Source organism: Podarcis filfolensis (genome assembly GCF_964270895.1).
Source record: "Podarcis filfolensis genome assembly, chromosome: 9".
Taxonomy (NCBI): Eukaryota; Metazoa; Chordata; class Lepidosauria; order Squamata; family Lacertidae; genus Podarcis; species Podarcis filfolensis.
This window is the reverse complement of record NC_139610.1, coordinates 77438862-77465613: the sequence shown is the minus strand read 5'-3', so window position 1 is coordinate 77465613 and position 26752 is coordinate 77438862. Positions and strand designations below refer to the sequence as shown.

General features: G+C 53.6%; 1 protein-coding gene and 1 long non-coding RNA gene across 3 annotated transcripts; both read left to right on the top strand.

Annotated features, from left to right (window-relative positions):
* Positions 1–221: 221 nt before the first annotated feature.
* LBX2 (ladybird homeobox 2) lies at positions 222–8399 on the top strand. 2 transcript variants are annotated; one of them, XM_083571903.1, is made up of 2 exons: positions 222–699; positions 7106–8399. In XM_083571903.1, exons 1-2 carry the CDS (start codon positions 504–506, stop codon positions 7582–7584), a joined length of 675 nt encoding a protein of 224 aa, XP_083428029.1. In that variant the 5' UTR covers positions 222–503; the 3' UTR covers positions 7585–8399. The 2 variants fall into 2 exon arrangements, with proteins under 2 accessions (XP_083428029.1, XP_083428028.1); XM_083571902.1 differs by lacking the exon at positions 222–699 and adding an exon at positions 2807–3567.
* Positions 8400–14191: 5792 nt separating this feature from the next.
* On the top strand, positions 14192–15936 carry LOC310742570. Its single transcript, XR_014538568.1, has 3 exons — positions 14192–14719; positions 15019–15110; positions 15459–15936. It is a non-coding gene; the product is annotated as an uncharacterized lncRNA (long non-coding RNA).
* The last annotated feature ends 10816 nt before the right edge of the window (positions 15937–26752 follow it).

The following is a 26752-nucleotide window of genomic DNA, read 5'->3' as shown; positions in this document are numbered from 1 at the left end:
GGCCACGTTCACACAGCCAGAGAGCCCCCCCCAAGTGCTTTGCCGTGTCTCGTGTGAACGCACCCGCCCTTTCCCCCTTCTTTCCTCCGGCCTCTTCTGTGGGCAGAGGCTACGGCTTGTAGGACGAACGACTCTCTTAGGACTTTCCCAGAAATCGCGCGCCCACACCGAAGAAGATGCTATGGATTGGATTGGGGCGAAGAAGGTGGTGGAAGTCGGTCGCAGGGCGGGTGCGGAAGGCGAGCGGAATGCGGACGGCCCTTGGCGAGCGCTGCCAGCTTCTCCTGGGCCTTCCTCGCTTCCTCCGGAGGTGTGAGATGGCTCTGGGATATATTGATGTCCATGTTCCGTTTCTCTTCCGCCCACTGGCGAAGTCCTCCGGGCAGAGGTTGGGTGGCCATCTGTCCAGGATTCCTGGATTGCAAGGGGTTAGACTAGATGGCCCACGGAGGTCCCTTCCAACTCTCCAATTATATGATTGTGCACCTACATTTGGGGTGTAGATGGGAGGGAAGGGATTTGCCTGCCCTCCCCCACCCCGTAACCTTCAGAGATACCGCCCCCATTCCCTCTTTTTCTGCTGCTTGCGCCGTGGGCTTTCCCGGGGGTCTTGTGTCTCCTTCCGGCCGAGTCCGACCGGCTACAGGGGGCCCTCGGTGCGCGTCCACCGGGAGCCCTTTGCGCGCAGACGAACCCGAGGTTTGGACAGGACGGGCCTGGCCTCTCAGCAGCTGGCTGTGGAGGGGAACAGGCTGGGAGGGAGGGAAGGAGTGGGGGTTTACAAGCGTGCGGGATCATGGAGCTATTTGTATGAGGCTTTTACGGCCGGTCCGGGCAGTGAAACTCAAAACCTGCCCAAAGCCCCGCGCTGCGGGCCTTAATCACTCCCAGACGCGGCGCTTTTATGGGCCATTTAGAACTGGGGAGGCTATAAAACTCCAGGCAGTCGAGGGGGGGTTAGAATAGTCGGGGTGCATCCTGGAGGGGAGTGGGGAACCCCATGGAGGCCCCTCTCTCCGGAGAGGCCGGGCTAGCCGTCGGGGGGAGGTCGGGGCCGCCCAGCCTGTCTACAGACTCCCCTCCCCAGCAGGCGGCCCGCGGGGGGCTTTGAAATGCTCTTTACAGCGCTTGGGGGGGGGGAGCCGCTTTTTATGGCTCCCTTTACGGGGATGTTGCACGTCTGCCTTGCATTAGCGGCGGGGGTGGCGAAGGGGCCTAGCGGAGCGCCCAGCTGGGCCGCAGGCGGCGAGGCAAGCAGCCGGAGGGCCCGATCCACCAGAGACCCTGGGACGCCGCCGAAGCCGCCCTGCACCTCGGGCGGGGCAGCGAGTCGGCTCGCTCCCAAGAACGCAGGGAAAGAACCGGAGGGTGGAGGGCTGGAAAGGGGGAAGAAGACCCTAAGCTGGCCTCGATGGGTGGGAATGGGGGGCCCGGAGGGCACACAGGGAGGCGCGAGGGGCAAACCTGGAGCGAAGGCAGCGTCTCGCCAGTCTCGGATCCTACGGGCCACGCGCGTCAAGGGCGCCCGCTGAACAAGCCGGAGCCGGCGCTGAGCCAGAGGGGAACCTGAGGGTGCGCAAGAGAATAACAGCAGTAATAGCACGAATAATAGTACTACTACGAAGTGTACTACTGATAGTACTACTACCAAGAGTAACAACAGTAACAACAATAGTCATAGTGATAACAAAGCACATCTTCAACAACAGCAGCAGCAAGAACATTCCGTGCTTCCCGAAGGAGAGCGTGGAGTGGCTCTCGCGGGGTGCGAAGCCTGCCTTTCTCTTTCTTCCTTTCCCTTACACCAAGCGGAGGAAACCCCTCCGCGGCTCTCTCGGCTCTGGAGGAAGAGAAACCTCTCCCCGAAGTCCCCGCGGGGTTATTTCGGGGCCGCCAAGCTGGTGAAGGCGCAGCAGTTGCGCGTAATTGCGCGGCGAGGTAAAACCAGAGTCCCGAGAACAATAAGCGAGGCTGCCACAAACCCCCGAGGGGCATTTAGCTGGAGGGTCGCCGCCGCCCGAAAGAGAAGCAGCCGGAGGGCCCCGCAAGAACCCGGCGCTTCTCCTGCTCGGAAGAATCCTCGCCGCAGAAGGGCGACTGGCGATTAGGAACTGCACTCGAGGGAGGGTGACTATCTCTCCAGAGGGGAAGGCCGCAAAGGGCGCCCCAGATGCTGGTCAAGGAAGGCTCCCCTCCTCCAAAGCAGACCCGATCCAGGCGGCTCCATAAAGCTCCTGGAGAGAGGCGGGGGGGCGCGGGAAGAGACAATGCCAAAACTCAGGGGGCTCCTTGAGCAGAGACACTTGCGGCAGCTTAAGACAATTGCCAGAGATGAGCCCCGCAGGGGGAGGCAGGGTCCTCTATCGCCCACCCCAGCTGCCCTTCTTGTATCTACAGCCAGTTTGGCAGGGGGCGGTGGAAGGGTCTGGAAGGAGCGGGGGACCACCGCGGAGCACACATACCGGGAGCTGGAGAGGCGAGGCCCAGTGTGATAAGCCGAGAAGGGGCCAGCCCGGAAGGCGCTGCTTCACAGCCGAAGCTGTCCTCGGCTTGGGGAGCCGGAGAAGCTGTCGGGTCAGGGCCCTGGCGGAGGCCTAGCCGCTCCCGCGACGCCTCTTTGCTCCCGGGATCGGGGCCGCCAGCTCAGCGGTGGAGCCGAGGGAGCCCCCAGGCAGGCCTGCGAGCAAAGGCAGAGCCGCCGGGCGGTGGCCGCTTCTGCAAGGCGGCCGGAGAAGCGGGGACCCCCTCCCCTCCCCGCGTCCCCCCCACTCGCTCCCCCCTCTGAAACTTTGCTAACACTTCCGCGCTGGCTCCTCCTACCCGGGTGCCCAATTGATGGCCCTGCCTGTGCGTCTTTAAGGCTGGAGCGCCCGGGCGGACTTGGCTAGGACTGAACGGGCTCACCGGCGGCCAGAGGCAAGGAAGACCCGACGGGACGCCCCCTCCCCAAGCCGCGCCGGGCGAGGCCAGGCAGGGGGATGGGCCGGGGGGGCCCTTGTGCGGCGCCGCTCTACTCTTAGGCCCGGATCCAGCGGGCAGCGGGGCGGGGGGGGGGAGAGAAGAGGAGCTTCCGCGCTCAAAGCTGGAGGGGGCGGCTCAGAGCGGCTGGCGCGCAGAGATAACAACGCCGGGGGATCTGCAGCAGCAGCAGCAGCACCATGACCCCAAGGGGGTGCTGAGCCCCATCCCTGCTCCAGGAGAAGCTGGGGGGCTCCCTCCCCCTCCCTCCCGCCTCCCTCCCGCGGGCCATGACCTCCGCTAAGGAAGGGAAGGCGGCCCCCGCGCTGCCTCAGCCGGCCACCGAGGAGCGGCGCCGGAGCCCGCTGGACCAGCTGCCGCCGCCCGCCAACTCCAACAAGCCGCTGACCCCCTTCAGCATCGAGGACATCCTCAGCAAGCCCTCGGCGCGCAAAGCCCCCGCCGCCCGCCTGCTGGACAAGGTCGCCGGCTCGGCCGGACCTCCCCGCAACGGCGTGCCCGCGCCCGCCTCTCCGCTCTGCGCCCTCGAGGAGCTGGCCAGCAAGACCTTCAAGGGGCTCGAGGTGAACGTGCTTCAGGCGGCCGAAGGTAAGGGGTCGGGGCGAGCGGGAGAGGAGAGGCGGTGGCGGGGCGGCGGAGGGCCGCGCTTGCCTCTTCCGCTCCGAGGGGTGACCTCCTCGGGGGCTCTCGGCCACGGGGCTTGGGCAGGCTCGGTAACGAGGCGGCCCCCGGGGCCACCTTCCCACAAACGCTGCTGCGAAGCGAAGGAAGGGGTGGCCCTTCCCCTGTCCGGAGATTTCTCGGGCAAAGCGAAGGGCGAGGCTCGGACCCTCCTCCGCGGTTTGGGAAGTCCAGGAGCCGCCTCCGGGGCTGGCGGGTGTCCCAAGGAGCCGCCGCTTCCCCGAGAAAAGCGCGGAGCTCCCGGAGGCGAGGAAGAGACTCATCCGCCGCTTTCCTTCGGAAATCCTGATGCGGAGGTCTAGCGGCGTCGGAGGCGAAGGGCTGGTCCGCCCAGCCCTCTTTCCACAGGGTCCCCCCAACGCCAACGCCGCTTCCTCCCCTTTGGCCTTTCTAATCATTTTTTTCCTGCCCCGCAAGAATCCGCAGCCGGTTAAGTCAATATTATGTCAGCGGCCTGGATTTGTTTATCTGTCCCGCTGGCTCCACTTGACGGGCAGAGTCAGTCCAGACCGCGAACCGACACTCAAACCGCCTGCGCTCCGAGGACAGCAAATGGCTGCCGCGTTGGGTCTTTCAAAACTAGACCGTTTTCTCTCTTTCGGTCCCGCCCGACGAGAAAGAAAAATGCCACCGGCCTAAACGGCGCGAATTCGTTTCTGGCGGGTGCTAAAGTTCGTGGCGGCGGCTGGGTTCGTTTACCGCGCGCGATAATTTCTCCTTGCTGGGTTTCACAGGACTGCGATTTAATTCTGCCTTCTGCTTCTGTAAAGTGACCCCCCCCTTCCCGCCCCTGCAACACACCGAGAGACACTCTCGGTTCAAATTAGCCGAAGGGTGAACGCCGAAAAACGGCCCCGAATCGCGTTAAACCACAAAGGGAAACGCGCTAGTTTGTTCGGGGCCGTTTGCTCCGATGTCCAGGAGAGAAATCCGGGAGTCGAGCCGGTTGGAGAACGGCCGGATAATCGAAGAGGGCACAGCCCTGCCCGGACCCCCATCCCACAAAAAACCCCGCCATTTAACATCCGGTTCCTCAAAGAATTCCACCACCCCTCTTTTTAAAAAAATGTTGCTGAGAGTGAGAGACAACATTTCGCCTCCACTTTTCCGGGGAGCTGGACCTTTCAGTTGTCGCCGCGGCTAAAAACCTTTCAGGCCGAGCAAACAATTTTCCGCCAGAACCCCGAATTCGGGAAGGTTGTTCCTGGCTGAGCCACACTTCGCAATAGTCAGCCCCCCAATTGCGCCCTGGGCAAAAAGCGAGCGAAGGCCCCGGACTCTCCTTCTCAACGCTTCTCAAAGGTACCCAAAGAGCCACGTGGAGAGTCACAATCGGACATTACGTAATTAGTTCAAATTAATTATATTAAATCATATTCTTTATATTTTACAATTTCCCGTATTTCTTGGGTGGATGTTCCTCGCCAGTCTTCCAGCTTAAATTGCTTGCAATTCCCCAAAACCATATTTCAACTTAATATAAATGTGAGGGAGCATGTTTGGGACGCCTCTCTCCCCGCGCCAAAATGGGTAACATTTGAGTTCCTTTTTTCCCAAGGAACCCGGAAAACTCTCTTTTTTTCCTGCGTTGTGAAATTAGCCGGCCCTCACCAGGTCCCGTTCGGCGCCCTTCGGGCAAAATTCCGACTAGCCAAGGGCGAGGGAGGCGGCGGGTGTTTTTCTTCTAATCGTGAAACAACAGAGCTTAGGAAAGCGTCATTTGTGAATGGTGGGGTGGAAAATGGGACAGAAAGAGAATTTAAACCCATTTCAAATCCAGGCTTGTTGCTCTTTTTTTCAGGGCGTTTTCAAACTTTCAGTTTAATACATTTTTGCATTTTCCCCAGATGAAGTGCAAATCATGCGTCGGAACAGAATCTCAATAAATTAAATTGAAATTAAATTCCGGCGCATGGAAATGGGTTTACTTTCTCTTTCTGTCCCACTTTCCACCCCACCATTCACAAGTGACGCTTTTCTAAGGTATTCGCAGGGCGCTCAAACAGTTCACGTGTACAAATTCGGATTTCAGACCTGGGAAAGGGAAAATTGAGCAGCCTTTGCGAAAATAGCCGACAGAGGAAAGCAGGATTTGAGCGCGCAATTAGTGCAAAGGGGACATTAGTTTGGATGAGCCCATCCTGAAGAGAAGGGCCTGATCCTGTGGATTCACCCAAACGGATTAATTCTGCGAGAGGTAATAGGGCTTCCTGGAGGGGTCCGGCTTCTCTGCTGTGGGCCGAATCCTTTTAATTCTAGACGAGGCCCTCGCGGGGCTCAACCGCAGCCTGGTCTCGGGCAGGTCCCGGGTCTCGTCACTCCCCCGGCCTTAAGGTCCTCGTCCGGGACCAGAGAAGACCTCTTGTCCTTCGGCGGCGGTCAGGGGGGGGCCAGAGGGTTGCCCCGCCAGCAGCCGAGGTCAAGGGTCCCGCACTTCAGAACAGCCATTTGGTTGCATTACTGCCTCTTGCGCGCCTTTCTCAGAGGTGGAAAGGAGAAAGAGGAAAACAGAAGCAGGAGACTTTCGCTCTCCTTTCCCATCACACAGTCAGGACGAAGAAAGAATCACTGCTATGCGGTGGTCGTTGTTATTATTATTTATTATTATTATTATTATTATTATTATTATTATTATTATTATTATTATCATTATTATATTGTTATTATTATCCCCACCCTCACTTCAGGATAAAAGTGTAGCAATTATTCCTTGATCTGGAATTTTGTTCCAAATTTTAGTTGGTGCCAAGCATAAATCTCTCTCTCTCTCTCTCTCTCTCTCTGCCCCCCCCCCCGCCAGCCCAGTTCTTTGGGACAAAGGTCGGCGCCTTGACCGCCTTTTTACTTCGTTGTGCGAGCAAATGGCCGGGGCTTCCCAGAGTCTGGTTTTCAACAAAATGTTATCAACGCCTTTGAACAAGGGCGGCCGCCCAGCACAGTCCCTCTTTGTGCTCGGCCACTCGCCCTTCCATCCCCACGAGAACTGGGTCCGCCTGACTGAATGGGGAGAGAGGGGAGGCCGTCGGTTTTCCAAGATGCTCCGCGTCCCGCTAGCACCCTGGGCTTCCCGCTCGGCGCTTCAGCCTCCGGGCGGGGAGGTTAAGCTAGAAGTCGCCGGTCGTTCTCCGGGCGCCCCCACTGCACTCGCTGGGTTTCGGTTACCGTCGGGTCTTTGTCCTGCGGCCAGTATCACGCTTTCCTGCGCCCAAGGGGAAGAGGTCTCTCCCGACCCCAGCAGAAGGGATAGCGAGAGGCCTTGCCAGGCCTCCAGGCAGAGGAAGCGGCCCTTCCAGCCCTGGTGGGGTAGCTCTGGAGTCCCCCCGACGGCTGCAGGTTCTTTGGCGACTCCAGACCGGGCAGGGCAGGTGCGGGATGGGGGGCGCTGGCCCTTATGCCCGGCGGGGGCGGCTGACCGCGGATCCTTCTCATCTGCCTCCCTCTGCAGGCCGGGACCCGCTGGGCGCCTTCGGGCCGCGGCAGCAGTCGAAGAAGCGTCGGAAGTCGCGCACGGCCTTCACCAACCACCAGATCTACGAGCTGGAGAAGCGCTTCCTCTACCAGAAGTACCTGTCGCCCGCCGACCGGGACCACATCGCGGCGCAGCTGGGCCTCAGCAACGCGCAGGTCATCACCTGGTTCCAGAACCGGCGCGCCAAGCTGAAGCGGGACTTGGAGGAGATGAAGGCCGACGTCGAGTCGCTCAAGAAGCTGCCCCCGGCCGCCCTGGAGAAGCTGGCCAGCATGCCCGAGCTGGAGCCCCAGCCCCAGCCTGCCCGGGCCCGCGGCGGCAGCCTGCCCCGCGCCTCGCCCCCGTCTTCGCCCGGCGCCTCGCTCCGCGCCACGGACCCCTTCTCCGACGGCGAGGACGACGACGACGACGACGAGGACGAGGGCGAGGACGAGGAGATCGACGTGGGGGACTGAGAGCCTCGCGCGGGGCCAGCCCGCTCCCCCAGCATCGAACCAAGGGACGGGGGTTGAACCGTTGGACCCGGTACCTCCCTCTCTTTCTCCCGCCTCACCGCCAGCAAAGGGGCTTGAGACGGCGCCCCAGCCCAAGAACAGAGAGGCCCCACTTCCGACGTCCTGCACCCCAATGCCCTGACCCCCCAGGACTCCATTCACCCCGCTTTCCCTCCATCTTTATCCGCCCTCCCCGTCCATTCACCCCTTGCCCCGTCCCCGCCCTGCATGTCGTCCAGGCGTTGCCCGACACATCCCTGCCTGCACCTCAGACCCCCCCCCGTTATTCTGGCCCCAGCTGACCCCACCCCGTCCTCCTTCTTCGGTCACTGGCGTGGAAGATTTGGTGCAATTTCTTTTTCTAAAAAAATCAATTAATTTTATTATTATCATTATTTTTCAATCGTGGTTTGGTCCCTGCTGTGATCTCGATTCCTCCCCCCGCCCCGCCCCGTCCCCGTGTCCTTGCTGTTTGCCTTTCCTCTATGAGTCCAGACTGGGACACCCACCCGGAGGAAACGGGACTGTGGTAGTGGGGGGGTGTCTTATGGGAAGGCCGCATTTAGCACATTCCAAAAGGGGCCCCCGACGGCTGGGCCTGGAGCTCTGGCGACTCCGCGAGGAACCACCCCTCTAGGGAAGGGGGGCTGCCTTCCCTCCCAATTTGGGGTGGGGCAGCTCCCCCAGCCTTTCGCGCACCCCCACCCCACCCTCAGTTCTCCGGTTCTCTCGGTCGTGTGTGCGTGTATATATTTTGAATAAAAGGACACACCAGATGACGCTGCCAGGTTCCAGTTTAAGAAGAACTGGGGCAGGTGGGGGGGCACTGGGGGGATCCGGGAGCCTGAGACACAAACTTTCAAGGGAAAGGCCGATTGAGGAACCGGGCAGTCCCGGAGCCAGGAAGCGGCGCGGCCGGAAGGTGGGCGAGGGCGGCGTCGCAGGAGAAAACGGGAGCGTCTCCCCTCACCATCAACCCTCGACGGATCTCCTGCGGAGAAGACGCTCCCACGAGTGGAGGGGGTCGCCACAGAGACCACCCCCCAGAAGTCTGTCTCAAGCACAGGAAAAGGGGCTGGGGACGGGGCCCCCGCTAAATCCAGGGGCTTTGGGGTTTATTTGGTTTTGGTTGGAACAGCTGGGGTGGTGGTTACACCCTGGCCTCAGACCTTTAATTGTCAATTTGGGAGGGGTTCCACAGGGTCATCCAGTCCAAACCCCCCCCCCCCGCAACGCAGAAACAGCAGCTATAGCATCCCTGACAGACGGCCGTCCAACCGAGGAGAGTCCGCCACCTTTTCCCACTGATCTTGGGGCTCGCAGTTCCCCGTTGCTTCTGGGTCAGGGATGTTTTCAACGGGGAATAACTTGTGTGGGACGGGGCGGGGCGGGGGGGGGCAGAAAGGCGGCACAAAATGTTCCGAACTAAAAAGAAGACCGCTGGATCGGCCTGCGCCGAACGGAAGGCTTATATGCGCCGTCGCCAAGCGCGCCTGCCCATGTGCAGAGAGCGGTCCCCCCCTCCGCTCCTTCCAGAAAAATCCGGCATCCCTTCCAAGCGTCAACCGAGGGCAGAGCCCCACCCGCACCCATCTTCCCCCCCCACCACCTTCCCCCTTTTCTTCCTAATGTCTCAACAAATGAAATTGATTTGTAAAAATGTTACATGGGGGGGGGGACACACGAGAGAGAGAGAGATTGCACACTTTTGTAAATCAACAAAATCTTTAATAAAACAAAAAACCGACGGCAGAGGGAGGGCCGCTTTCTGAGCAGCGGCCGGGCTGGCCATCCATCTCCCGCCCCCCCACCGCCCCCCCCTCTCCTCCACGCCGTGTCTGCGCCCCGTACGATTCAATTAGGCGCTGGGAGCCGGCCCTGCCATCTGGTTTGTGAATTCGCCCTGCTGATGGATTGGAGCCCCCGCCTGTCGAGGGGAGGCCAGGCAAGCAGAGCAATTGATTAACGGGGGGTTGGGGGGGTTAGCGATGATGAACCCCCCACCCCCGGCTGGCTCCCGGCCTTTTGGAGAGGAATGGGTCGCACTTCAAGGCCGGGGGATTCGTTCCGGAGGGGGGAGGGAAGGGCGTCGAGGGGAGACCCCGGCCCAGCCGCCCCCTCCTTCCCTAGCGCCGCAGACAGCGCCTTTTAAGAGCGAGACGTGCCTCGGCCACCGCGGGAGGGGGCGGGGGAGGGGGAGGCGGCGGGAGGAAGCCCCGCCCCGTCGGGGCAGACCCCTCCCCCTTCTCCCTACACGTGTCCAGTTGCTCTGCAGATGCGGAGGGTCCTTCTCCACGGAAGGGCGCCTTGGCTTTTTTGGGAGGCGAGAGAGTGCCGTCGAACAAGGTCGCCGTCTGCAAAGTGCGAGGCCAGCTGCGAAGACGGAGGGAAGCCCCGATCCAAAGGGCAGGTTGGCTTGGGGGGGTTGGGCGAGGGGCGAAGGGGGAGCCCTCGAGGTCCCCGTCCCCGGGAGGGGGCAGAAGCAGACCCTTGGGGAGACCGCGCCCCCTTCCGTGGGGCAGGCGGTGCACAGAGACAGAGAGAGCGCTCCGGCAGGAAAGCGTCACGTCTGGACCCGCGCACCCGTGATGCGGCCGCCGCCGTCGGGAGAAGCAGCGCAGCTCCTCCGTCTGACGGGCGGCTGCTTGCCTCGCGCGGGATCGGGAGGCGCTTTTGCGGCCGGACAAGAAGGGGTTAAGGCCCTCCGAGTTGTCCGTGGCTAGAGAGGGCGTGTTCACGCCACGCCTTCGGGAAGGGAGGAAGTGACGTTGTTGGACTTCCTCCCTCGGCTCCGGGGCGAGAGAGGCTGCCCGGCTCTGGCTTTCCCGGAGCGGCTCTTCCCTCCTCGTTCAGTGTCTATTATTCTTATTATAATATTATTATTATTATTATTATTATTATTATTATTATTATTATTATTCTGTCGCGCAGAGCGGCGGGTGTTTCTGTTCTGGCTCTTTTTTGCGAGGCAGCGAAGAGACGAGAGGCTTTTCGTCTGGGAGTCTTTCCTCCTGGCACTCGGGAGTTTGCTTTTGAGATTCAAGGTCGTCCTTTTGAATTTCCCGATTCAGGTGGGTAGCTGTGTTGCTCTGAGTAGTCCAAATAAATTGAATTTTTATTTTTTTTAAATGGTCCAGTAGCGCCGAAGAATGGATGCTTTTGAATTCTGGTGCTGGAGGAGACTCTTGAGAGTCCCATGGACTGCAAGAAGATCCAACCTATCCATTCTGAAGGAAATCAGCCCTGAGTGCTCACTGGAAGGACAGATCCTGAAGCTGAGGCTCCAGTACTTTGGCCACCTCATGAGAAGAGAAGACTCCCTGGAAAAGACCCTGATGTTGGGAAAGATGGAGGGCACAAGGAGAAGGGGCTGACAGAGGACGAGATGGTGGGACAGTGTTCTCGAAGCTACCAGCATGAGGGAGGCAGTGGAAGACAGGAGGGCCTGGCGTGCTCTGGTCCAGGGGGTCACGAAGAGGAGGACACGACTAAACGACTCAACAACAGCACCTTAGAGACCGACTCAGTTTGTTCTGGGCCTCAGCTTTTGTGTGCATGCACATTTCTTCAGACACAGGGAAATAGAAGTCCCCAGGCCCTGATAATAGAGGGAGGGTGGGTGTGGTCAACCTGTCTGTTAACGACTGCAATTAGTCCTACAGGAAAAAGCAAGGGAGAGTATGCAGATAACCAAAAATACCTTTCGCATGTGTAATGAGACAAGAATCCAATATCTCTGTTCAGACCAGGTCTCTCCATAGTTTTCAGTTTAGTAATAAGTTTTAATTCAGCCACTTCTCTTTTAGGTCTATTTCTGAAATTCTTTTGTAATAAGACAGCTTCTTTAAGATCCTGTATTGAATCTCCTGGGAGATGGAAGTGTTCTCCTATAGATTTCTCTGTCTTGTGATTCCTGATGTCAGATTTTTTGAATTTCCAGTTATTTTCCCGTTTGTATTTTTTTGAGCATTTTTTATTTTAAAATGGATAGCAAGAATGCTGTTGTTGAGGAAAGCCCCCAATTATGCAAGCTTATGCAGAATAATTTCATTCAGTGGTGGTGACATTTAGAAGGGATTCTAAAGTGTATTGAACAAGAAGAAATGGGCGAAGCTGTGTCTGTCATGCAGGACAGTGTTTCAGACAAAGAAAGGTGAAACTGCTGTTCCAATACTTCAGAATTTGCAAAAGGCTTTAGATTTGCTCCGGTGGGCGAATAAGTGAAAGCTGCAAGAGATTTTGACCAACTTTTTTGTGGCGTTAAGGATCTTTTTAACTATTGCTGTTTCAGCTGCCAGTTGTGAAAGAAGTTTCTCAAAACTTAAATTAATTGAAACGTATCAGAGATCTACAGTGAGCCAAGAGCCAACGAGTAACCTAGCAATACTGTCAATTGAGAGATTTCAGTGTAAATTTTGATACTGTTACTGAAAAATGTGCACAAATCAACACCAGGCTATTTTAAATAAAGTTGAGTATGCTATCATTAAATGCATTTTTAATTTCATCAGCGTGTTCTTTAAATACAGTGCATGTGCTTGGGGGGGGTTAATGGGTTCAATGATGGACTGGTGGAAGGGACGTGGAGAGTGTTAACAGTCCACGGGTTAGGGGGTGCAATACTTGCTTTGCCATGGGTGCTGGCAACCCATGCTATGCCCCGGCTGTGCTGCCAAGCGCTGGGGCAACCCCCTCCCCAATCAACCCCCTCTGCCTCCCCTGTCAGAGGACGGGCTGAGCAAGGTCAGCCTTCCTCTGTAGGAAGGAGAGACCCACAACGAGAGAGAGAGAGAGAGAGAGAGAGAGAGAGAGAGAGAGAGAGAGAGAGATGACTTGGGCCAAAATAGGAGCAAGGAGAGGAGAAGGGTGGAAGTCCAGGCCTGTGAGGTGCAGGGGGCGGGGGCTGAACAGTGATTGTCACTTTCTCTTTCCTCTCTCTCCTTTGTTCTGCAGCACAGCGGGGAGGAGGGCATCAGCAGAAATGAAATTTATCCCTGAAGGTGCCTTTGAGTCTCTGCAGGGAATAGCTTTTAATTTGACAGTTATGAGACACATGCAGCAGGCAGTTGAGGGGGGAAGGGAGGAAGCCTAGCGTGAAAAGCGGCCCCACGCCACCAGTCTGCCCCAAGGGATGTCCTGGAACGATCCCTCTCTCTCTCTGCACAAGAACTTAGAATAATAGAATCTTTAGAGTGGGAAGGGAACCAAAGGTCATCTAGTCCAACCCCCTGCAATGCAGGAATCTCAGCTAGAGCATCCGTGACAGACGACCACCCATCCTCTGCTTCAAAACCTCCAAGGAAGGAGAGTCCACCGCCTCTCTTGGGAGTCTGTTCCACTGTCTAACAGCTCTTGCTGTCATGAAGTTTTTCCGTGTTTAGTCAGGGAGAAGAGTGTCACCTCTTGGGGGCTGGTTTGGAGCCCTGGCAGAGAAAGCGCCCAGTCTGGGACCTGAAACTTCGGCCTTGGGTCCTTTGCACCCTGACTCAGGTGTGGGTGTGTTGGGGTGAGAGGCAATCAGAAGCAGAGAATTGTAGCATTGGAAGAAACCCCAGGAGTCATCCCATCGGGGGTACAGGGCAGCTGCACACCTTCACCCTCCGACCCCCAGCCTCCACTACAAGATTGGCGTAGCTCAGAGAAGGTAGGAGCTGGTTCTCAGCCCGGACCCAGCTCTCAGCTATGGCCCCCGAGACGGCAGCTGCCCTCCTGTCGGAGAGGAGGGGTCACGGCACTTGCGAAAGGGCCCCTGGGCCGCCACCACCGATGTCCTCATTCTGGTCGCCCCTTTGGAGGGAGCAGACGCCTCTGGGCAGGCAGTGGCCCCAGCTTTGCTTCTAGGGAGGGGTCCCGAAGAAAGACTCGACGGGACATGCCAGCGCTGAGCACCCCAAGGCCACAGCGAGGAGTGAGGGGTGCGTCTGGGGATGCTGGAGGCGATAGCAGGGCTGACTTAACCTGGGATGCCAGGGGTGCAGGCCACCCGAGCGCCAGGCTCTCAGTGGCATTGGGCCAAAAGTTGGAGTCCAGGGAAGAGCCGAGCAGAGCCCATCGGAGCGCCGTGGGTTCTTCTGCTGCGGACGGCTCTGTGCGAGTTCAGGGTTGAGTGAGGCACTGAGGTGGCTGGCCAGCCGGCTCCACCCTCATGCGTGCCTGGGACTGGCATAGGGCCATGGAGAGGCCGCCCAGCACACGCTGCTCACGCCACGAGGTGCCCGGCTTCACTCAGTTGCTGATGCCTTTGTTGCACTGGGCTCTGCTTGCCTTGGTTGTGTGCTGCCCACCCCCAGGTTCCAGACCTGGCCTTTCTCAGCCACCGACGCCTCGGGCTCCTCTGTCTCGCAGGGCTCTGCCTCTGCGCGCCCGAGTCCAGAGCTGAATGAGGCGCTGAGGCAGACGGCCAGCTCTGCCCTGCCTGCGCGGCTCAATGGCCTGCCCAGAGCGCACTGCCCACTTGACAAGGCACGTGGTGCCACCGTTCTCATTTACGAGACTCCCTGGCCCATGACAGTGCCTACTAGCTAGCGCACACACGCACACACACACACACACACACCGAGTGAGGGGGCAGGTAAGAAATGAGTAATTTCTGTAGATAATATATGTTAAGGGAAAATATATAGAAACACTAATTTTCCATTAATAATAAATCAGTATTGAGTTTATTAATAAGGAAAAGATATGAAAGGGATGGGAAGTCTATTGTTCATGAAGAAACTTACTGTTTGGAAGTTGTTATATTCTTTATGTGTTTTGTGATGTTTTTGATTTGAAGATAAGCTGGTGTTGTAAAGATGTGATATTGAACAGTAAAACATAAAAAAAAATCAGAATCAGACATGGAAATTGGAAATTGGAAATTTGAAATTGGTGATTGAGTATTATTGGGTGGCTGCCACTCTGCTGCGTTGCAATTATTGCATGGACTCTAGCAAGATTCCACCTTGAACTCTTTACTGTTCAGTGTTTCTGAGTAGTCACTGAGAGAGATCCATTGATTATTTGCAGTGCAGTAAGAAGAGAGACCGCAGGGGACCACAGCTCCAGGACTTCTTTCCAGAGCAGAAGGTTTATTGTTCTGGCAGCTCTGATGGAGGTGAATTTCCAGTGAAACCTCTTTATCTGCCCTGCGTGCCTCAACGGCCCGGCCAGTGTGTGCTGCCCCCCCCCCCCCAGGCTTGCGGCCTCGCTCAGCCGCCGCTGCCGTGGGCTCTGCTGCTGTGCCGGGTTCTGCACACCCGAGTCCAGGACCGAGAGTTGACAGTGCGGACGGGGAGGAGCCGAGCAGAGTCTGTCCAAATGGGGACGTAAGCAAGACACGAACCTTGGCCAATATTTATTTATTCACGCACCAACTTCGTGTTTATCTGCTTCTTTTTTACTGAATTTTTGCAGATGGCTGGTGGTAAAAAGAAAACAGAAAGAGAAAACTTGAGAAAGAAGAAAATATAAAGAAGTTGACTCCAATTGGAACTTTTTTCAACCTAGTAAGTGAGCTACTTACTTTCTCCACGTATCTTATTTGCGCATGTTTATTATTAAGTGTTTATATTTTGACCAACTGAGAGGATTTATGCAAATCTCAAAAATAAATAGGTGTAAGTATTAAATGGCAAGTTTCAAGATTGCTTTTATGGATGGATTTTAGGCAGATATTGGCACTGCAGCCCATTTAGAGCAATTGCTGTGTGACATACATGGCACAACAGCCGACCTTAAATTATTGTTTCTCCCCAGTTTGGCTTTGTACCTACAAAGGACTTGTGAGGCCTACTGCTCCAAGAGCCACTATTGTAAATTATGTCTATTAACCTATGTTATTTCTGTTTTAACAGGTACATCTTCTGCAACCCGGGACGTAGAAGAAATACCTTCCAGAGATTTAGAACTTACTGCACCTATTGCAGAAGCCTCGACTCACAGCACACCTGCACTTGCAACTAAATCTCCCTCGATGTCTGATATTCCCCCGGAAGCGACGTTTCATGAACATGCAATGGATGATCCTTCTTTGTGGCCTCAAATAGTCCCGGAGAAGTTAAGATTGTTTTTAATAGATCAAGGGCCAGTTCAGGAAAAAAAGGCAGCTCATCCTACAGATGGTAATAATAGGGCATTTTCAGACACTTGTTACACAAAAAAGTTAAAGAACAACGAAACCGTTAATAGAGACTGGCTTTTGTACTCCAGATCTAGTAATACCGCATTCTGCTTTTATTGTCAACTTTTCAACAATAATGTCACTGCTTTTAGTGGTGAGACAGGTTTCAAAGACGAGGCATTTATCTGGAAATATAGAAACACATGAAAAGAGTGCGGGTCCTAGTTGAGACCAATCTAACCACCTTGTGACCTGGGACCTCAAAAATGTTGTCATTTGTGGACCTTAAGGTCCTCCGTGGAACATACCAGGAGAGGCAGTCCCGTAGGTACGAGGGTCCTAGGCCGTATAGGGCTTTGAAGGTCAAAACCAGCACCTTCAACCTGACCCTGTGCTCCACCAGGAGCCAGTGCAGCTGGTAAAGCACTGGATGAATGTGATCCCGTGGCAAGGACCCCATAAGGAGTCTCACCACGGCATTCTGCACCCACTGGAGTTTCTGGGTCAGCTTCAAGGGCAGCCCCGCGTAGAGCGAGTTGCAATAATCAAGTCTGGAGATGGCCGTCTCATGGATCACTGTGGTGAGGTCAGGGCGAGAAAGGTAAGGGGAAGCAATCCAAATACTATTTTGGATGGCACTCCTGATGTTTCACACAAGGAACAACTTGCTGTTAGGTTTGTACACCTTAACCCATTAACAAAAAATGCTGAGGTTAGAGAGCATTTTTTAGGTTTTCCCCCAGTGACTGTCACTACTGGACAAGCACTACCAACATTTTTGTTGGATTTTTTAAAATATTCAAATATTGAACTAGACGACATGCGAGGTCAAGGATATAACGGCACAAATATGAGAGCAAAAATATAGGCCTCCCCCAAAAAATCTTGGATATAAATCCATGTGCTTTTTACTTTCCTTGTGCAGCTCACAGCCTCAATTTAGTAGTGACTGATGCTGCTAAAAGCTCACTGGAAGTGAGTAACTTTTTTTCTGTTGTTCCAGAAATATATGTATTCTTTTCTGGGTCGATTCTCATGAACCAGGGGCCCACTTTAACCTTAAAACCATTCCCCCCCCCAAAAAATATTGCTTTTCACAATATTATAAACACACACACACACACACACACACACAAGACAGACAAACATAAATCATAGCCTTATTGAAAATTACACTTACTAACTTTGTTAAGTGACTTCCTCACTTCTCCTTGGTTGAATTTCATTGCATGTCCTTCTAATGGTTTTCCAAATCCCAATTCTTATGAAATTTAACTTAAACATTAACATCCTTAAATCTTCACCTTATGGAATTAAACATATTAATTCATCACTTAACATATAAAATCCTACGCCAATTTAACTAGATAATCATTAAATTTATTCCACTCTTCCTGATACTCCTCCTCCTTCTGGTCGCGGACTCTTCCGGTTAGGTTGGCTAGCTCTGAAAAATCCATCATCTTCATCTGCCATTCTTCTATTGTTGGTAATTCTTGGGTTTTCCACTTTTTAGCTAACAAAATACAAGCAGCAGTTGTGGCATACAAAAATAATTTAACATCTTTCTTGGGCAATTCCAAACCTGTTAACCTTAAAACCATTATCAAACATGTGATGGGAAAGCAGAGCGGAGGCGTTGAAAGCACTTTGTTTTAATATGGAAAAGGTTTACGACGCCTTATATTCCATTTTTTCAGACAGAGAGAGAGACTCAAGGAGCACAGCAAGTTCGCTGATGTTGAAACTGAAGTCTTTCAAATTCATTTGTTCTTTAGTGATGTGGTATAGCATATTAGTGGAAATTAATACTGCTAGTAAAACGTTAACAAAAGTCTGGTGTCGTTCTTCCGGAAGCAGTTAAAATGATAGAGCAGGTCAAAAATGACTCAGCTACAAATCGTACAGACTCCACATTTGACAAAATGCTGTTAGAAGCTAAATCAATTGCTGAGGAAATAGAATGCGAAACCGAATTTACAAGTGCTGCACGCCCACGTGCCAGAAAAAGATTTTTCAGTTCTGAGCATACCGATGAGCAAATCACAGATCCACAGAACAACTTTAAAGAATTTTTTTTTAATTTGTTTGATGTGGCATTCGCAGAATTAAATGAAAGATTTGAACTGTTAAGTGAACACAATGACAATTTTTCATTTCTACAAGATATAGACAAATGGAGAAAATTAGAGACGGGCCAGAAAAGAGCACAGTGTTTAAATTTGCAACAGAAATTGACTTCTGAAAGGGGGGCTGATCTAGACGGAGAAGATTTATTTCACGAGCTAGAACTATTACCTATTGTTTCCCATAGAGACACAACTCCGCTGGATGTTTTCAATTATATATATATATATATATATATATATATTCAAATAATTTGACGTCCGTATTTCCAAACTTGTCCGTATTGCTATGTATATATTTAACGTTACCGGTGACGGTAGCCGAAGGTGAAAGATCCTTTTCGAAATTAAAATTAATAAAAAATTATTTAAGGTCAACTATGACTCCAGAAAGATTGACCAACCTAGACATGATCAGCATTGAAAAGGAAGTAGCAATCGATACTGACAACCTTATCAAGGATTTTCCTGCTCTCTGCCTAGAACCTGACGCTGGGTTGCAAGACTGTAAACAATCATATTTCCCAAATGTCTTATAGCCAAGTTCCACAGCTTTTCACAGGCTGGGAGTAGTGGCTCCCTCTGATTGTACCCATTCTGGAATTAGACTTGAAAAGAAAGTTTTTAGGAGGTAATTTAATTATTGTTTAATTTTATACCAATGTTATATATTTGATGTTAGCCGCCCTGAGCCCAGTCTTGGCCGGGGAGGGCGGGATACAAATAAAAGTTTATATTTATTATTATTTGTGTTGTGGATATGCAACTTCCATAGTTTACTTGACACGGTTCAGACTGACCAGTGCCTTGTTTTCAGTGACAGTCTGCAGCAGCTGAAGTTGTGAAATGTGCCAGGGGCAAGGATTTTTTGGTGGTGTGAATTCTACTGATGTTAACAACTTTATCCAACCAATAGTATGCAAAATCTCTTAACTGGTATCTGAAGCATATAGTATGTGTTAATGAGACGAAAGCAAACTAACCTTGGCTCCAATTGAGAAAATGGTTGATGCACTTTTTAAAAATAATAATAATTTTACTTATGAAGATGTGCATTGTTAATAAACGAGCATTATGTTTGCAGCTTTCTTTTCCCAAGCAGAGATAATATTTAAGCGTGGTGTCAGCTCCCTAAGAAAAGGTTGACAACTCTGGGCAACCTAGGGGCGCTGGGCAGATCTTTTCACCCCGGTGCTGCATATTGAAATACAGTGGTACCTCGGGTTACAGATGCTTCAGGTTACAGATGCTTCAGGTTACAGACTCCGCTAACCCAGAAATAGAACCTCGGGTTAAGAACTTAGCTTCAGGGTGAGAACAGAAATTGTGCAGCGGCAGCGGGAGGCCCCATTAGCTAAAGTGGTGCTTCAGGGTAAGAACAGTTTCAGGTTAAGAACGGACCTCCGGAACGAATTAAGTTCTTAACCCAAGGTACCACTGTGTATTGAAATACTTTATTGTCACTCGTACAACTTGTATACAGTGAGATTACAAGAGCACCCCCCCTCAACTCTCTTAGTCTTAATTGCCCTCGTTTACACACCCACCAAACCTGAAAGTCCGTTGCCCTGTTGTTATCTTTTCATTCAGCAGCCTAACAGCCCATGGATAGAAGCTGTTCTTTACCCTGTTGGTGCGACTAATCCTGCTTCGATATCTTCTGCCCGAGGGCAGGAGATCAAGAAAGTGCCGGCCAGGGTGTGAATCATCCCTGAGAATTTTCCTCACGCTCCTGAGGCAACGTTCTTCCGCTATTTCATCCAGCGGATTCACGGGACAGCCCATAATATCTTGTGCTGGATTCACCACCCTCTGTAGGCACTTCCTATCAGGTGATGTCAAACCAACGTACCACACCGTGAGGCAGTATGAAAGGACACTGAAATATACTCAGAGTCGAGAGTGGATTTCATGCTCTTTATTCAGCTCATAGTGGTGAGGAGGGAATGAATGTCCCCTCAAAGTATCTGCTTTATATACATTATTTACACAATGGGCTGCGCGTGATTGGCTAATTCCGGAATTCTCCTGTAGGCCAATCAGGTTGTGGATTCACTTCCATCTGGAGCCAGAATGGGTGGCTCCTGCAGACCAATCATATTGCTGCATTGTTCTAGGACCAATCAGACTGCTGCATTTTGGATCCTATTGTTCTAGGACCAATCAGACTGCTGCATTTTGGATCCTATTGTTCTAGGACCAATCAGACTGCTGCATTTTGGATCCTATTGTTCTAGGACCAATCAGACTGCTGCATTTTGGATCCTATTGTTCTAGGACCAATCAGACTGCTGCATTTTGGATCCTATTCAACTCAGTACATAACAGACACTTTCTATTGTGGACCAGTAGAAGGAGATCATCAAATGTTGATTGACATTGTATGTTTGTTACATATGCATATGCTTGTTACAAAAATTAGGAATGGGGCCACATCCTTAAGGTTATTGCAATGTTACAAATATTATGCCTGAAAGTATCCTTTTGACTTGACAGCTCAGGGAAAATACCTAGTTTTATAAATTCATATAAAATCAGTAGTTTGACCAATTCCTTCATTCCAACGCCATTTTTGCCCTTCAGGAAAGGACTTTCTTCCCTTCCACCTCCCGCCATAATCCCTCAAGCGTGAGGACACACACACACCCAGTGGCGTAGCGTCGGTTGTCAGCACCCGGGGCAAGGCAAGTAATTTGCGCCCCCTAACCCATGGATTTGCCCTAACCCCAGATGTTGCGCCCGGTGCGGCCCGCCCCCCCTGCACCCCCCACGCTACGCCACTGCACACACCCCACCCACGTAAGGGCCCAGGGGTGACAAAAAGCCTGTCACTGGACTTGCCCCAGGCTATGGATGTGCAAAGGGAGCTCTATTGTCCTTTGATGGTTGGTACCTGGGAGTTGCCGGACATGTTGTTAATCTTGTACCAAGGACTTGTCTGGACATGTTTGCCAAGGTTAAACTAGTGTATTCCCTGTCTACTCCTCTCCTTTTGTGACATATCAGTGATGTAAAGATGATGTATCAATGATGCTGTACGTACTGTATTCTGGGATGTGGTGGGAAGTTTTAAAAGTCAATGTCACCCCATACTCTGGGATCACTCGCTGTTGTTGAACCTGTTGCACAGCAATAAAGGATCTAAGTCTACTGACTGCTGTTTTGCTCCAAATTGCTTGGCTGGAATTTCCTTCTTTTACTGACTGCACGGACCCACGGGGGACTGGTACCCCAACGAGCTGGGCTGTTGAGTAGTCCCTCAACCCAGAATTTTCCTTGACATGATTAAGACGGCCCTGGGCGAGAGACCCAGGTCATGTGAAACAGGGAACATTTCTCCCCCCTCCTTGTCCTGACCTGGCAACGCGTGCCCCCCCTTCCTCCTTCCTAATCGGAGTCAGGCAGAAGCCACCCCCGCAGCCTCACATCTGCCACCTTGTTTCTGTCCGGCTAATGCAAGGCAACAGCTGGAAGGGGCCGCATGGAGATGGACAGCACCTCCGCCGAGTCGGATGCCTGGGTCCCTTTCCAGCTCTAGGGAAGGAGGCCTCCCAGGAGGTTTGCTACTCGGTGTAACTCGGCTCTTCCTCCGCTTTCCTCTGATCTTTTCTGCTGCGGCCCCCGGAAGTTCCTAATCAGCCGTTGGAAGAGGGCCAAAGCCCTGGTCAGCGTCTGGTTGGCAGCCTCAGAGGCAGTGCCAGGTGGGCATCGGGCCAGGCAAGCACGCGGTGGGACCAAAAGTAACAGCGCAGCGGTGTGTGTGTTGGTGTGTTTTTCTGTGTGTGGACTCCGGAATCCCTTCCCAAGCACAGCTCTCTCCACTCCTGCACACACACACCCCAATAACCAGGCCTCGCTGCAGCTGGGCTTTGCTGGGATGCCCCCTTGGGGCGAAAAGCCAGCTCCTCCAGCGCTTTGGGTTTCTGTTGAGATAGCCCCACCTGCAGTCCATAGAATCGTGGAATTGTAGAAGGGGGCCCACCCCCTGGAATGCAGGAATCCTGACCACAGTCATTCCTGGGGAGGCTCAAACCACCAACCTGGGAATATTTGCACGCCCCATCCGCATGATTACATGCAAGGCAGTCTCATGTGACATTTAACAGTCACGACTCCCTCACCCAAGAATCCTGGGAACTGTAGTTTGTTATTTAGTCGTTGAGTCATGTCCGCCTCTTCGTGACCCCATGGTCACAAAGCACGCCAGGCCCTCCTGTCTTCCACTGCCTCCCGCAGTTTGGTCAGACTCATGCTGGTAGCTTCGAGAACACTGTCCCACCATCCCGTCCTCTGTCGTCCCCTTCTCCTTGTGCCCTCCATCTTTCCCAACATCAGGGTCTTTTCCAGGGAGTCTTCTCTTCTCATGAGGTGGCCAAAGTCTTGGAGCCTCAGCTTCAGGATCTGTCCTTCCAGTGAGCACTCAGGGCTGATTTCCTTCAGAATGGATAGGTTTGATCTTCTTGCAGTCCAGGGGACTCTCAAGAGTCTCCTCCAGCACCAGAATTCAAAAGCATCCATTCTTCAGCGATCAGCCTTCTTTATGGTCCAGCTCTCTTCCACTTACATAATTACAATTCCCAGAGTTTGCTGGAAATGGATTGTTTCACTGCTCTTGGGAATTGAGGAGAACAAACAACTCTCAGCACCTTGAGCAAACTACACCTCTGCAGGCTCCAAGCGCCATTTCAATACTGTGTTAAATGCGTAGGGCAGGTGGGGCCTTAGGCAGCTAACCGGACGGGGAGCGCCCGTCTGCCCTCAAAGACTGTTATGCAGGGTCCGTGGCCTAGGATGGGGTCAGCAGAGGGACCAGCTGTTGGCTGCTTCTCCATAATCAAGGCCATAATCTCCATAGCCTAAAGCGGCCCATGACCACAATACCTCAAGGCCCGCCTTTTCCCATATGAACCTACCCAGAGATCATCCTCTGAGGCCCTTCTTCGTGTGCATCTTCCACATGAGGTCCAGAGGGTGGCCCCACGAGAACAGGGCCTTTTCTGCAATGGCCCCCTGCTTGTGGAATGCTCTCCCCAGGGAGGTTTGCCCTGCGCCCTCATTATATATTTTAATATTATATATATTCAACATCCTTTTAAATGTGTCTCTGGGAAGAAGCGTGTGTTCGTGTTTTGATGTTTTGTTTTAGTTGTTTGCTCTGTGCCCTCATTATATATTTTAATATTATATATATTCTACGAAGGGACGCAGGTGGCGCTGTGGGTTAAACCACAGAGCCTAGGACTTGCCGATCAGAAGGTCGGGGGTTCGAATCCCCGCGACAGGGTGAGCTCCCGTTGCTCGGTCCCTGCTCCTGCCAACCTAGCAGTTTGAAAGCACGTCAAAGTGCAAGTAGATAAATAGGTACCGCTCTGGTGGGAAGGTAAAAGGCATTTCCGTGCGCTGCTCTGGTTCACCAGAAGTGGCTTAGTCCTGCTGGCCACATGACCCAGAAGCTATACGCCGGCTCCCTCGGCCAGTAAAGCAAGATGAGTGCTGCAACCCCAGAGCCGGTCACGACTGGACCTAATGGTCAGGGGTCCCTTTACCCTTTACCTATATATTCTACATACTTTTAAATGTGTCTCTGGGAAGGAGCGTGTGTTTGTGTTTTGATGTTTCGTATTAGTTGTTTGCTCTGTGCCCTCATAATATATTTTAATATTATATATATATTCTACATCCTTTTAAATGTGTCTATGCGAAGGAGTGGGTCTTTGTGTTTTGCTGCTTAGTTTTAGCTGTTTTTGTGTTTTTATCCTGTATTTTACTTTGTGAACAGCCCGGAGACGGCTCTCATGACGAAGGCTGGCGTATAAATCTGGCTGGCCCCAGAGCAGAGCCCGTGGATGAGCAGGGGGCGACGCTGCTGCCTCCGTGGGGCAGCTCCTCCTGCTCCCTTCCGGAGCCAGTGCCCACACCGCTCTCCTCCTTCCCTAAATGCAAGCGCACCTTGTGGAAACCAACCAATCGCCAGTAGCGCATGCGATGAAAAGAGTGCCTCTGGGTGTGTGCAGAGAGCCACATCGCCACCAGGCAGGAAAGAGGAACCACGACCGGGCCATGATCTCCGGGTTCCTATCCTTCCAGGTTGCAGAGGAGGAAGATGAGGAGAAGCTGATCAAGGAATCCTAGAACCGCAGAGCTGGAAGGGAACCCAAAGGTCATCTAGTCGCCTTTGGCAGAGTCCCCCCCCCCCGACAGGCCCCTCTCTTTGTGACGGGGAGCCGGCGGCGGAGGGCGACCCGCCCCGTCCACGACCCCCCCCCTTCCCTTGTCCAATTTGCCGCTTGATTAGCTCCGCGCCTGTTTCCTGACACTCGCCGCTGTTGGTCTTAATTTCCTTTAAGTAGTGATTAATTACTCTTCCTCTCCCGCGTCCATCTCCTCCCCTCCTGCCACCAAGCATTTGCATATTAATCAAATCTGCCTTTGATGGCCTGACAGGCGAGGAGGGGGGGGGCGGTTAGCAGGAGGCAAAGGCGGCCCCTTCTCACCCCCGTCCAAGCGCCATTCTCCGGGACCGGGACGGACGACTGCCGTCGGGGAGGAACCTGGCGGAAGAAAAACAAGAACCACCCCGAGGAGGAGGACAGAGTTTGGGGCTCCTTCTGTGCTGAGTCCAAAGCTATGGATTTGAGGGGACCCCCCCCGAAACTGAGCCCCTGGAGGAGGAGCAGCGAAGAGGCTCCCCTCGCTCTTTGCAGGGCAACCCGACGGGGAGCACGGAGAGCCGGGCGAAATGCATCTCCTCGGTCGCCCGGCTGCAACCCTTGCCGGGAATTTGGTCTTCTCGCCCCGAGACTCCGGGCCGCCCCCTCGGGGGAGCCGCCGTTGGAACCGGGAGCGGGTCCCGAGGGGCGTACGAGGCCGACTTCGACGGGGCGGGAGCCCTTCCTTCGCTTCCCCCGCCCGGCGCCTCCAGGAGGAATAGAGGCAAGGCGCGCATTCCCAGAGGCTTGCGCTGCGGGGCCTCTGAGCGCATGCAGAGTGCGCGTCCCGTGGGAAGAAAGCGCGCTCCGCAGGGCGACTGGCCCGAGAGGAGCGCGCCCTCGGCTGCCCGAGGGAGGAAGCGCCACCTTCCCAGCGCGCGGAGCCCAGTTGGCCGAGGCTGATGGGAGATGTCGTCTGATTGATGGATGGATGGCATTTGTATCCCCCCTATTCCTCCGAGGAGCTTAAGGCGGCGGAGGTAGCTCCAAATAGCTGGAAGGCACCGATCTGGGGAAGTCGAGGAGGAAGAAGAACGACGGCGGAGGCAGCTCAGCGGCGCAGCTTGCCCTTCGAGGAATGGAGGGCTGTCGAAATTCTGCCGGCAAAATCAGCTCACTCCGCCCCCCCTAGAAGACACCCCCTCGACCGCTTCCATTAAAGGAACCAGCGCTGCCCCAGGTGACACAGAACAGCTGTTCTACCTTTGCAAGAACCTGCACTTTGGAACTCCCTGCCTCTTGAAACAGGCAGGCCTCTTTCCCGCTCCTGCTTCATTCTTAGTGTTCAGACAAGCCTACCAAAGTGTTTGAATGTTTTCAGCCTATTTTAATTTTTTGAAAGCTTTAAATGACTTGCCAATTTTTCTTTTTGATAATTTTACCCTTTTTGTAAAGTGCTGTGTTTTTCAAAAAAAAAACCACCCCAATTTATGCAGCACATAAATTTCATGGAATAATAATTTAAAAATTAAGGTGAGCTGCATTCGCTCCCCAAGACAGCAGCTGATGGAAGCAGGGAGAAGTCTGTTCCCTGAGAGCACCCAATAGTTCCTGTGAGCTCCTGCCCTCTTGGGCAGTTCCGTGACTGATGTGTGAGCCAGGATCACTGCCCTACCCAGGAGCAAACATGCTCCCCAGTTGCCCCTCTGTTGCCATGCCCCTGGGCACAGGGCAACGCCTCAGGCACCCTCTCCGCCTGCCCCTTGGGGCTAGCCAGGAGGCCGCCCTGCGCCACCAGCTGTGCCAGCCTCTCCAAAGCATGCCAGGAATCCAGACGCTCCAAGGGGGGGAAGAGAGGCTTCAAAGGGCGCTGGGCTGTTCATATTTCTGCAGCTGCCGGGGATTCCTGCCCTGGGAACGGAAACCCACAAGCACCTGAAACGGAGCCCCATGAAATTGGGGTGGGAAAAGCAGGAAGAGGCGGAAGTGGCCGCAGCTGCCAGACTCAAGGAGAGAGAACTCCCAACTGTGGCAGTGCCCAGCTGGGGGGCAGCAAGCGGCTCCCTAAAACGGGGCAGCTGCGTCGGCTGCTCTTTCAGCGCAAGGCTGGCAAGACTCACAGTTATGGGTCCCAAAGGGGGAGCAGTGTCTGTCGAGCCAGAGGGGTCCAAAGCAAACCAGTGGCAGCAGAACAGGGTGGGGACCCTTCAGCCGGGGGCAGTTGCCCCCAAGCAAAATACTTCTACTAAAGATGACCCACAAGGGAGGGAGAGCAAGGGACCCAGCACCCTCCTCAGGACCCAGCTGCGTGGCAGGTGCTGCAAGTGAGCCAGGAAGCTGACGTAGGCAAAATCTGAGCATCTCACTTGGTCTTAGAATCATAGAATCATAGAGTTGGAAGAGACCACCAGGGCCATCGAGTCCAACCCCCTGCCAAGCAGGAAACACCATCAGAGCACTCCTGACACATGGTTGTCAAGCCTCTGCTTAAAGACCTCCAAAGAAGGAGACTCCACCACACTCCTTGGCAGCAAATTCCACTGTCAAACAGCTCTTACTGTCAGGAAGTTCTTCCTAATGTTTAGGTGGAATCTTCTTTCTTGTAGTTTGGATCCATTGCTCCGTGTCCGCTTCTCTGGAGCAGCAGAAAACAACCTTTCTCCCTCCTCTATATGACATCCTTTTATATATTTGAACATGGCTATCATATCACCCCTTAATCTCCTCTTCTCCAGGCTAAACATGCCCAGCTC

Coding starts and splice junctions, on each gene's coding strand:
- LBX2 (XM_083571902.1), top strand. CDS start 3,249: ATGACCTCCGCTAAGGAAGGGAAGGCGGCCCCCGCGCTGCCTCAGCCG. Junction 3,568..7,105: donor CGTGCTTCAGGCGGCCGAAG/GTAAGGGGTCGG, acceptor CTCCCTCTGCAG/GCCGGGACCCGCTGGGCGCC.